Source organism: Cololabis saira, chromosome 10, assembly GCF_033807715.1.
Source record: "Cololabis saira isolate AMF1-May2022 chromosome 10, fColSai1.1, whole genome shotgun sequence".
In the NCBI taxonomy this organism is placed as follows: domain Eukaryota; kingdom Metazoa; phylum Chordata; class Actinopteri; order Beloniformes; family Belonidae; genus Cololabis; species Cololabis saira.
Genome location: NC_084596.1, coordinates 30,899,077 through 30,910,624, shown reverse-complemented (window position 1 = coordinate 30,910,624; position 11,548 = coordinate 30,899,077). Strand labels below are relative to the sequence as shown.

The 11,548-nt window shown below is 39.3% G+C and overlaps 2 protein-coding genes across 4 annotated transcripts in view; one reads left to right on the top strand and one right to left on the bottom strand.

Annotated features, from left to right (window-relative positions):
* The first annotated feature begins 2,228 nt into the window (after positions 1–2,228).
* Positions 2,229–7,319, top strand: zgc:113531 (uncharacterized protein LOC541359 homolog). Its single transcript, XM_061731161.1, has 3 exons — positions 2,229–2,711; positions 5,389–5,518; positions 5,647–7,319. Exons 1-3 carry the CDS (start codon positions 2,364–2,366, stop codon positions 5,835–5,837), a joined length of 669 nt encoding a protein of 222 aa, XP_061587145.1. The 5' UTR covers positions 2,229–2,363; the 3' UTR covers positions 5,838–7,319.
* A 343-nt stretch (positions 7,320–7,662) lies between these two features.
* b4galt2 (UDP-Gal:betaGlcNAc beta 1,4- galactosyltransferase, polypeptide 2) overlaps positions 7,663–11,548 on the bottom strand; it is a 193,104-nt gene continuing 189,218 nt past the window's right edge. Inside the window, exon 8 of one of the 3 annotated variants that reach the window (XM_061732520.1) lies at positions 7,663–11,280. In XM_061732520.1, the coding sequence (XP_061588504.1) occupies positions 11,130–11,280 (151 nt within the window). In that variant the 3' untranslated portion in view covers positions 7,663–11,129. The remainder of the gene's footprint in view (positions 11,281–11,548) is intronic. The other 2 variants (XM_061732519.1, XM_061732518.1) reach the window with 2 other exon arrangements.

The following is an 11,548-nucleotide window of genomic DNA, read 5'->3' as shown; positions in this document are numbered from 1 at the left end:
AGTACGACAATCTTAAGGAAGCTATATCCTCAAAGTAAAGCACCTCTGATTTTAAAAGGTGGTTGTAGGGACATTATAGTGGTTTATAAGGCTGTATTTTTAAAATGACTATAAAAAATCTGGGGTTTTAAAACAGTCAAGCTTCACATTGGTATCAGACTGAGTTAGACCATTTAAAAAAATAAGAGAATGGTTATATTGTTTGGGTTTTAGTCATGAGTTCTGTCCTAACAATGTTCTTCTTCCTAAATAAAGCTTCACTTGGATTTCTCTCAACTGTTTGTTTTCTTCTTTTTAAAATTAAAATTTTCACATCAGTCTTGACCTTGAACGGGCCTGGTTGTGTGCTTTTCCACCTCGACTTAGGGTTTGCTCATTGACCCAGAATATCTATCTTATACGAGGTCATGTTGCCACGGTTAAGTGCTTTTTGAGCACGGGGGCTTTGGGGCTGAGACTTGAGCTGAGCTTGAGTAAACATTAATGTCTGTCTGGCTCATATTTAGACCGCATAGCAGCACAGCGCCAGTTAGCCAATATTTCACTTTTATTATGGAGTCTGAGAACTGTAATAAATGAATATATGCAGCCAAGGCAACTTTTCTGACACAGCCTTAAACCAGAGGGTTTACACTGTTTAGCTAGGAATGCTTAGCTGAACCTTTCAAAAAGGAAACTCTTGTAGAACTTGCGGTTGTATTATTGTGGAAACCTACTATAAATACACCCAGTGTATGATTCCCTGAAAAGAATAAAACTTTCAGTGAATAGAAAACATGTACAAACTTACCAGATATAATAAACAGAGCAAGCTGCACTTATCTTGCGCTTTTGTAGTCTTGTTGACTACGATTCAGTATGCTTGTACGCTACAGGTCACACTCACACAGAGCTAAAACACTGAAAGGATTGCACTGATAACCTTCTGATTGACAGATGACGGCTCCATCTTGTGAGAAACACTTGCCCCTTACTTACCAACACGTCATGAGATAGGAGATTAAACAGTATAACGGTCATACCTCAGCGTGTAACTTTGAGTACTTGTCAACCAGACTGTAGCCCAATGCTGTTTGGATCGTCAGAACCTCTGACTGTGAAACACTTTCAGTGATGAGAGTCCATAGCGACCGGCCCAGAGACCAGAGCTGGTTTCCATCAGGTTGAAACATACTGTAGAGCAATCTAAGCACCAAACATAGGAGTTCAATACACAAACATAAAATAAATTAATTAATTAAAACAAATCCTAAAACTGAGGATTGTTTACTTGTAGCACGAGGGTGGGGGGTACTAATATGGACTGCAAGGCAACCCCAATTAATTTAGACCAGTTTCTCCAAAAGATGCAGGTTTTAAAAATATTTATAGATAAATTAATAAATACAATAAAATAAGATCATCATCTGTGCAAAGAAATTGGTGAATGGATGGATGGATGGATGGATGGATGGATGGATGGATGGATGGATGGATGGATGGATGGATTCATTCAAATTAAAAAATACTTTATTATTCTCCAAAGAGGATATCTAAAGAGTCTGAAGTGTAATGGATGTCAGTGCAGTCTTTTCGTTTACCTTCAGCATGTGCTAATGTCATACAACTGATAAACAACTGAAGGAATTGTACTGTAGGGACAACAACTGTAGGAATTTAAACCGAACAAAAGCTAGTTGTTTTTAAAGTAAATTTCAATTATTAAAATGTTAATCAGTGAAACAATAAACCTGGTAATACAAGTCCTTTACTTTGTTGCTTTTTGGAAACAAGCGCTCACCTTAAATCTTTAGCTGTGCCTAGTGGTATCCAAGGAAAACAGTGCAGTTGTTAGGTTGCTATGCATAGAGAATATCGCGAGATTTGTGGAAACAACGGAAAGTCTCTCATCCAGCTATTTGATCTTTAACTTACCTTTAGATTTTATTATTTAACACATCTAAAATAATGAATAATGTTTGAATTATTTATTTATATTGACATAAAGTTGACTAAAAAGTGTGTTTTTGTGTTAAAGAGGGTGGGACGCCAGACTTCAGCTGAATCTGCTCTGTGAACCCTGAAGGAGGCTTTGACCATAAAGGCTGATTTATGGTTCCGCGTTACACCATCGCAGACTTACGCCGTACGGGGCGCGTCGCCGCGTACCCTACGCCGTAAGCTCTGCGTCGATTTAACTTGGAACCATAACTCAGGCTTAACCCTCCCCTGTTTCTGCCCCCAACTTCCACTCCTCCCGGGCTCTTTCCAAGAAGCGCAGCTTTGCAGCCAGCTGTGAAGCGGCTGCAGATAAGAGGGAACTCCACACATTTGGGGTTCCTAAACTATGTACTTTTTTAAATTCTGGACTAGATAACTTCAGTATGGCACATGCTGGGAATGCGCGCTTCTCCTTGGAGCGCAGGAGCGCACTGATCCTGGCGCTTCTTCTCCTCTGCGCACAAGCCGCTCCTCCGGGCTTCCCGCAGGAGAACACCTGCGAGGCCAACGGCAGCAGGTACTACCTGGGGGAGTGGTACTTCCTGGACTCGGACCATTGTACCCAGTGTGAGTGCACCGCGGAGGGCTCCGCCTGTGCGCGCACGGAGTGCAGCTCTCTGCCGGCCGCCTGCATCCATGTCAGCCACTACCCCACCGACTGCTGCCCCCGCTGCGAGAAGATCGGCTGCGAGTACCGGGGGGAGGTGTACGAGCTGGGGCAGAGCTTCCAGGTGAGTAACCACCAGAGGTGTCAAAGGTATTCACATATTCATTACTCAGGTAGAAGTATAGATACTAGAGTTTAAAAATACTCCTGTAGAAGTTGAAGTATCAACTCAAGTGTTTTACTCAAGTAAAAGTATAAAAAAAGTAAAAGTATAAAAGTCTTCTGCACCCTTATTTAGCAAATTTAAATTATTATCAATTTTTTCTATTAACCAGTTTCAAACATGGCTGTTTATGTTTAAGTCAATTCATTTCAAACAAGACATTCCAGGCACTTTTCATAATTTTTTTCCGTTATCATCAGATATTCATTCTTATTCAGTTAGAGGTGGGAAGAACTTTCATTTACCTCTGCAGTCACCAATCCTTTATCAAATTCCATGGCCCTCAACTCTGGAACTGTTTAGATAGATCTCTTAAGTTAGCGTCATCCTTAAAAATGTTTAGGACCAGCTTGGTGGGGTATCTTTTATTTAGACAAAATTAATCAGGCTATTCCTACTGAAATGAAATTGCCATTTCATGGATATTTTTGTTTGTGTACTTATTGTATTTTTCTTTGTTTCTTTTACCTTTTCTTTTTTCCTTTCTATTCTTTTGCTATTGATTGATTTGTTTTGGTGATTTTGTATTGAGGGGAGGATTTTTTATAAGCCCTTCAGGCTTCTTTTCCTCTCCTGCACAAATTATTTGTCCTTGTATGATAAAAAAATTATTGTGTTATCACTGTGCAAAAAAAAAAAAAAAAAAAAAAGTACTGGTTTCAAAACTACTTAAAGTATAAAAGGCCATTAAGGACAAAAGCCATTGAAAATGAATGCATCTTAGTATAATGCAAATATATTAAAGAACCATATATGTGTACTATTGGGCATTAACATGTGTTTCAGAGAGCAGAAGATATGATGACTAGTTGCCTATAAGTATTGTAATGGTGCAAAAAGTCAAACTTCAGAGGCATCTTATCATTTATCTTAACCTTTATTGGAATGTACATCCAAGTTTAGTTGCAGGAATCTGAGGGAACGGATGTAAGAACAAAACTGGACAAGAACATCTGAAACAACCACAACCAAATTCACTCTATCCGGATGGAGCAATTTAACTGGATAGTTTTCTTTTAAAGGCCGAAATGAAATAGAGTAACGAGGCTGTTTTTAAAATGTAAGGAGTAAAAAGTACAGATAATTGCGTGAAAATGTAAGGAGTAAAAGTAAAAAGTTGTCTGAAAAATAGTTACTCCAGTGAAGTATAGATAACCAAAATTTCTACTTAAGTAAGGTACTTCGTTACTTGACACCTCTGGTAACGACACATGCGTGGGGATGCGAGTGAATAGCATTTGATTGGTTGTGTTGGTATTTCTCAGGTGGAAGCCGTACAGGTATGCTTCAATATAACCGCACAGGGCTTCACGTATTCAAGTATTGGATGGCAACACACTTTTTACAGCTGAATGAAGAAAAAGCAAAGATTCTTTTAGTTGGTCCAAGTTCTCTGAGGCAACATATCCCCCCTTTATTAACTTATCTGTCAGTAAAACCTTGTGAACTTGTCAAAAACGTGGGTGTTAGGGTGTTAGATGCTGATCTTAACTTCCAGAAACACATAGCTAATGTCTCCAGGACGGCCTTCTATCTTAGAAATATATCTAAAGTAAGATGCTTTCTGTCACAATCAGACTCTGAAAAGTTGGTTCATGCTTTTATCTCAGTAGATTAGATTATTGCAATGCACTTGTTGCAGGACTAACAAAGCAAGTGTAACATAAACTCCAGTTTATTCAAAATGCTGCAGCCAGAATTCTAACAAAAACCCAGAGGTATGAACACATCACTCCTCTTTTATCCTCTCTTCACTGGCTCCCTGTTAAACAAAGAGTAGATTTTAAAGTACTTCTTATTGTCTTTAAATCTATGAATGGGCTTAACTCCCTCCTACATGGTTGACATGCTCACTGAATACATACCGGACAGATCCCAGATCATCAAATAAGAGTCTTCTCATCATACCTAGAATTCAGATCTGCTCATGGGGTTTTCAGTCACTACGGTCCCACTCTCTGGAATTCCTTGCCGCAGGAACTAGGTCTGCTCCAACAGTGCCCTCTTTCAAAAGCAGACTAAAAACGTACCTTTTTGCACAAGCGTTTGAGTAAACTCTACATGGTTGGCTGGTTGATCGCACTTTTGTTAAAAATTGAATTATGGTTGTTATTGTTGTTTTTCTCTTTCTGTTATTGTAAACTTGTAATTAAGTTAGTTTGTTTGTTTATATATTAGAGCACATTGAGTCCATGCTCGTCATGTGAAATGTGCTTTATAAATGAATTAGCCTTGCCTTTGCCTTCACCAGAAACCCAGTCTAATTAAAACAAGGTCCATCTGCATCTGTTCCCTTAAAACACATATGCTCATTCCTACATGTTTGTTGTGTTGCAAGTAAATAAAGCATGGCCATTCCTATAATGTTAAACTACAGTACATATGTTGATACTTGATATCCAAAGTATCAGAAAAATTGAGGTAAATGGCGCCCCCTTTTGAGAAGGTATGGTTAGGGAGTGATGTATATTGGGTTGAAAAAAGTTTCATTTACCTTTCACTTTCCCTCTCTCTTTAAATAACTCCCACTTGTCTCATGATAAGATGATGGAAAACAAAATCCCATTGTGTTTTCCAGCCATCCGAGTGTGAGCAGTGCACCTGTGACAGTGATGGCATTGCCCGCTGCCTGGTTGCAGATTGTGCCCCGCCACCGTGCGTCAACCCCGTCTACCAGCCTGGGAAATGCTGCCCTGAATGCAAGGACGGTATGTGCAAAAACTATTTAGCATAACATAATAATCTACCTACCACACTACAGTCGTTTTGTTGATATTAAGATGAATTTTATCTGTGACTTTTTGTACACCACTATCCATGTCCCTGCTCCTTCTAGGGCCCAACTGCTACGTTGATGCGACACGCAGTCGAGTGATTCCTGCAGGACAGCCCGTCTGGGTCGACTCCTGCACCCGGTGTCGCTGCCACGACGGCCAGGATGCCGGTTACTGGGAGGGCAACCGCCTGGCCTCCTGTTCCCGCCTCAAAAACTGTACGCCCGATCAACTGTCTTCACAGAAAAACTAGGTGTCTCTAGTCAGAGAGAACAAGCAGTTATCACAAAATACATATTCACTGACGTCTGATCAGCTGTGTAGCCTCTGTTTCAAAGAAACGTTACTTAGGTGGGATCAAACGTCTTTCCTAAGCTCTGCAATGTTCTGAAGGTAAGGTACTGGCTTAACAGGCACATCAAACCCTGATTCTGAAAATCTATGCTTCTGCAGAAGACTAAATTTGATCCTAAAAAAGAGTGACGTTGCTCCAGATATTTTACAGTTTATTTAATTTACCGCTTCCAAAAGGTTGATGGGAGAAGAGTACGTTTTAGGACTGAGAAAGTACTGGGCTTTTATAAACCTCAGTCACCCAGGAGCTACTGCTTTGATTTAAGCAGCATAACGAAGCCATTGAGATTATTAGATGATAAGAGGTTACAATTGAGCTGTCACTGGTTGATGCAGCATTGAGACGTATGCAGCCGGGTGATGCAGCCTAGACCAGGAAGTGCCTGAGCAGAGCAGAAAACAATTCTGCAACTGTCTTTTAATTCTCATAGTTTAATTTCAATGCAAATTGAAATATAATGTACAAGAGCACGGCCTTAAATGAGTGCACTATGGTTGTAGATGTGGGCAATATTTGAACAGGGACATTTGCTGGGGTGTTATTGCTGTAGAGCAGGAAAGACGGTGTGGCCTTTCATAGAAACATGATTTCATGTTATTTCCCTCCAATTACCATTAAAGAATCACAGTGAATGTTGACGTTTACGTCAATGTTCACTTTAAGGCCACAGTTGAAGGAATTTCATAGATTTATATACAACATGTCTTCCTTCAATGATGTGTCATAATCCTAATTACAAGGAAACCAGAAATATTCTTGGATTTTTTTTAAAACGTGCAGTTAAGGCTGCTGCTGCATAAACAACGCCGTCACAGCTGCCAAAATCGTAGCCTTAATTCTCTCAGAAATCTTTAGTGTGTGAGGTTAATTTTAAACTTCTACCATTACGAGCAGCTTTTAAACCCTTTTTTAAAATCGTAGAGATCTCTGTGGTATAATTGGACAAAGATTATTGTCTGTATGATGCAGATGCAGCTTGGTAGCAGCCAGCTGGTGTAAGCTGCTCGGGAACTGATCCCAGCCAGGAAACGGTCCAGCACATAAGAGACAAACCAGATAATATACCTGATAAGACAAGTAATCAACCAGATTTGGTGGAGTGGATGTATTTGTTACCCACTTTTATTTTTTCTTTTACTAACGTAAGCTAAAAGGCCCTTCGTAACAACTAAACATCCACATCATTTCCTTTTATCTCTTGAACTGCTGTTCTCTTTTTCAAAATGTGTAGTTATTCCTGGGAGCGCAGCTTAGATTTACTGACTGAAACAAAAGGGACATTATATAAAGTTTCAACATTATGGTGTTAACAAATCATGTGTGAGGTGGTGCTGTCTGTGCTGCTGCTAATATTCCACAATAAATCACCTTTTTATATCTGTTCGGTGTATCTGGTTTTATCTGGTTGTATTTTTTTTTTTTTTCACAAAGCCAGACAGATGAAACAAATTGTTACGCCATTCAAACACCACAGTGGGGCAGAAAAACGGACCACAGAGGCCAAACAAACCGGACGTGTGAGCTGGGGATCAGACGGCGTTGTGGAGGCGACTTAACCTCCTTCATGCTGCTTTAAATCAAAAACTCTGGATTAACTCATTCTGCAGGTGAAAACTAACTTCTTACAAGCAGAGCTGGACAGAAAAATACAATCACAGTGAAAAACACCATCATACAATCTTTAACATCAGATTTATTGATTGTATAGAAAAAGTAGGTTTGATATGACATAACGCATTCTATATAAGATATAACATTTTCAACATTCAATGTACAAAAAGAAAAAAAACCAAAACAGCTATAGATACAGTAAAGTTCTAAAAATACCTACAGGTTTACTAAAGATCCTGTCCACTGTCAGCAGATGAACAAAACTGTATCTGAATGTTAATAGGACTTTAATGATATGAGGTGTGCTTGACAGCTGGAGCAGCTTCAGAAGTCCAATGAGAAACATCAAGCACTTCTCTTGGCTGTTTGATTTGCAATTAGAGGCCACATTTTTTATAAATACACTTTTTGATGAATGCATCTGTTGCTGATCCTCTTGAAGTCATGTTACTGTTTACACACTGCGGTGGTTATTTCTCTCCAGTTATAGCTTCACTCCATCCCATGTACTCAGCTCAGGACTGATGTTATAAAAAGGGCAGCTTTGATTACGCTGGAACTCATCTCGTTTTAAAAGGGACACTCCACCAGTTTTATTCTTTAGTTTAGTTTCAAGTGAAATCATGTACTGTAAGCGACAGGTGATGAAAATGTTTCTGAGCAGCATTAGACCTAGACTAGAGCATTAGACCTTCTTTGCCAGAATTCATGTTTCAATTTTATATATCCTCTCCTACATTAAATCAATCACTCTTAAAAACAACCTAAATTCATCAAAGTAAAAGATTATATATAGAGTGCCCCTTTGATACAACAATTTGTATTGCAGTGCATTCTGTTGTGAACATTTCTAATGAATCAGGTGGATTTGAAGAAATATAATTTTCAGTTGTAAGTGAATTACAACTCAAAACATACAAGCCTTTAAAAATGTTATGATCTCATTTCTTCAACAAAGACTTTAAAGCAGCACATGCAGTAGAGGTGAATAAATCTGTAATATTGCACAGCCGTAAACAGTTTGAGTAGGGAACTGCATTGACTTCACCACGTGTAGTCGGTCAAAACCGACTCAAAACACAGACGAGAGAGTGGGTGAAAAGGAAAATAAAAGAGGAGATGAGAGAGGTTAAGAAAAGGAAGGAGACAGAGGGATGCACAAATGGGGATGTCGAGGAGCAGAGATTGGAGAAAATTAAGATACAGAGATCCAAACGCACCATGAGAGCCCCTGTTGATATCTTTTGAAAGACGGAGCACTCTTGTGAGGCACAGCTGTGCCTGAAGTGGCCACCACAAAGCACAACAGTGAGCCACTGACACGCACGGCCCAAACTGGCAGAGTAAGAAAGAAAAGGCAGTGAAAAGGCAGATCATGCTTAAAAAAAGGTCAAAGGTGTGAATGTGTGTGTTTGTGTGTGTGTGTGGGAGTGTGTTCAGAGAGGAGGAGCAAGCCTTCCAACAGGCCCGAGGCAAACACCCCAACAGATGGGAACATTTTTGCCTCGAGGCTGATCAAAAGGCAGAGACTGTTTTCACCAAAATAAAAGGCCCAACATGGTTGTGTAATTCAGTATTAACAGTTGCACAATTTTCATCCAGACCTTTATGTGAAAAATGTTAAAGATAAGGTGGAAATATTGAAAAAGGAACATGGAACAAACCTGAAGTTCGGCCTTTTACCCATCTTAAACCACGCATTTTCTTCAAGAATGAGCTTTAATACAGAATATTTCTCAAGGCATCAGTTCGGTGTTTAGGTGTTAATGGCAACCGCATCACAGGAGCAGTGAGGAAACATAAAAACAGGTGAAAATAAGTCAGATATCAGAGACAAAACTGTCAAAAGTGTGAACTAGTGTCTTTTTTAAAAGGGAAGTGAGTAAGACTTTTGAAATAGAATTTTTTGCAATAGAAACAATCTCAGTGATTTATTTAACTAATAATATGATCTGAATGTGTGACGAAATACACTAAATTGCGATATAAGGATGATATACAGCTGGAGAAGATTAAATTTGAAGCAACATTAAAGACGTCAGTCAAACTGCTAAGATTCATAATATCCACCAGCAGATGAGAATCACTGTCTTTCATTACTTCTGGTTATATTTTTTCTGAAAGTTTGAACAAAAAAGATAACAGAGAGGAAAAAATGGGATATAAACAGTATCAATACAGTCAATGAACATTAAAAAAGGACCATTGGATCACACTGAAGGCTTGAAATAAGACCATGAGACCATTATTCTTCACTTTATCTGTGTAAAAGTTTCAAGAGTTAGTTTTTTTTTAAATCTCCACAATGCTTTTTAACTGTAAAACATATCCCATAGACAGCTCAGTTTTTTATGATTTCTGATTAAAATATGAGGATGAAATGTGACAAATGCCCAATGTTCAACATAAAACAAGCTATCTTGTACCTTTAAAGAGCAGATTACCCTTTTTATAGAAGCAGAGTGAACGACGAACAATTGGAAACAGAATCTCCTTATTCGCCACATTGGGTTAAAATCCTAACTGAGCTGTCAGTGTATAATCAGGCCTGCTGTTTCCAGTTTCCCCGTCAGATTTCATATCCTGCAAACAATACCTCCAGGAAAAAAAAAAAAAAAAAAACATTCAGATCTTCATAGATTCCATTTTGTTGTAAAACCTCCAATAAGCCCGCTTCCGTTTTCAAAATTGTAGTTCACATGTGTAAAAAAAGGAGAACAAAAAGAGAGTTCTCAGATGTTCGTTGCTGCTGACGTTTCATCAGTGTGTTCACGAGTCTTCTGCTGTATATGCAGGCACGATACACATTCATAGATTGATGGAAGAGGTTTTGATTAATGAGATCCAGACAAGTGACACCCTGACAAAATCGTCGATATGAAACTCTCTAAGTGCCGCATGTCACAAAAGTACGACCTTTTTGATATGCAGACCAACCGATACAGTTCGGTGGACCACCACTGCAAGTCAATATACTATTTGAATGTACAGTTTGGGCCCTGTGGCATTCAGGCCTTAGCAAGACTTTCTCTTTCTCTGATACTTAATTTCCAAACTGGCAACTGCATCGTCTCCATATCATTTATCGTTTCTTTCCTCGTGGCTTCAGCCTGAAGTGTCCAGGAATCCTTGTGTGAGCTCAGCAACATTTCCAAAACAATGATATAATTGTAATCCCCCAATAATAGTTCCTGTCAATATGTTGTTGGATGCCCTCCAGCGTACGTAACGACTCCCTTCTGTCAGACGTCGATATTCCAACTTTTGGTCCGTGAGATACTCGTAGGGAAGTCAGTGACCGGTCCAGGCGTGAAACCTGCCAGTGGCTGCTTGAAGAGGATGTAAATAGAAAGAGCCTGAGTCCAATAAGAGATTAATATCAAGATGAAATCTCAAAAGACCAAACAGAAGGGACCAGAGAGGAGAAAGAGTCACTACAATATCAATCCTCAGTCTTAGTTGTTCGGGGTACAATATCTCTCTTTCGTTTCTTCTTTGCTTCTCTTCCTCTCCCCTCTGCCCACACCGGTAAATGTACATGACTCTGAATCATGTTCAGTTTTCGCTCAGTCATTCCCTCTAACCTTTGATGGGCCGTGGCGGTGGCTTGCCAATCTCCACAGAGATGTTTGTGTACAGACGATACTTCTTGACGTCAACCACTCTGTAGGTCAGGGAGCTGATGCCGTCCTTCTTCATTGTGTTCTTCGTGTTCTGGATTTTGTTGAATCTAATGAACAAAAGGAGAAGAGGAAGAGGAAGTGGGAAGGGGGGGGGGTGAAGAAAATTAGATATGATTACAAGGTAAAACTGTAAGTTTTGGGTTAATAGCGTTTTTTTTCTCCTCTGTGTGACTGCATGCTTGTGTAAGTCAGTCAGGATAAACTGTAGAAGTTTGATTATGTCAAGAGAGGTTTGACTTATTGTGTAAATTAAACATTTTAATGACTAAGAAGAGGTACTGCATTTGGACTGACAGTATAGCCTACGTGGTTACC

Coding starts and splice junctions, on each gene's coding strand:
- zgc:113531 (XM_061731161.1), top strand. CDS start 2,364: ATGGCACATGCTGGGAATGCGCGCTTCTCCTTGGAGCGCAGGAGCGCA. Junction 2,712..5,388: donor AGCTGGGGCAGAGCTTCCAG/GTGAGTAACCAC, acceptor TGTGTTTTCCAG/CCATCCGAGTGTGAGCAGTG. Junction 5,519..5,646: donor CTGCCCTGAATGCAAGGACG/GTATGTGCAAAA, acceptor TGCTCCTTCTAG/GGCCCAACTGCTACGTTGAT.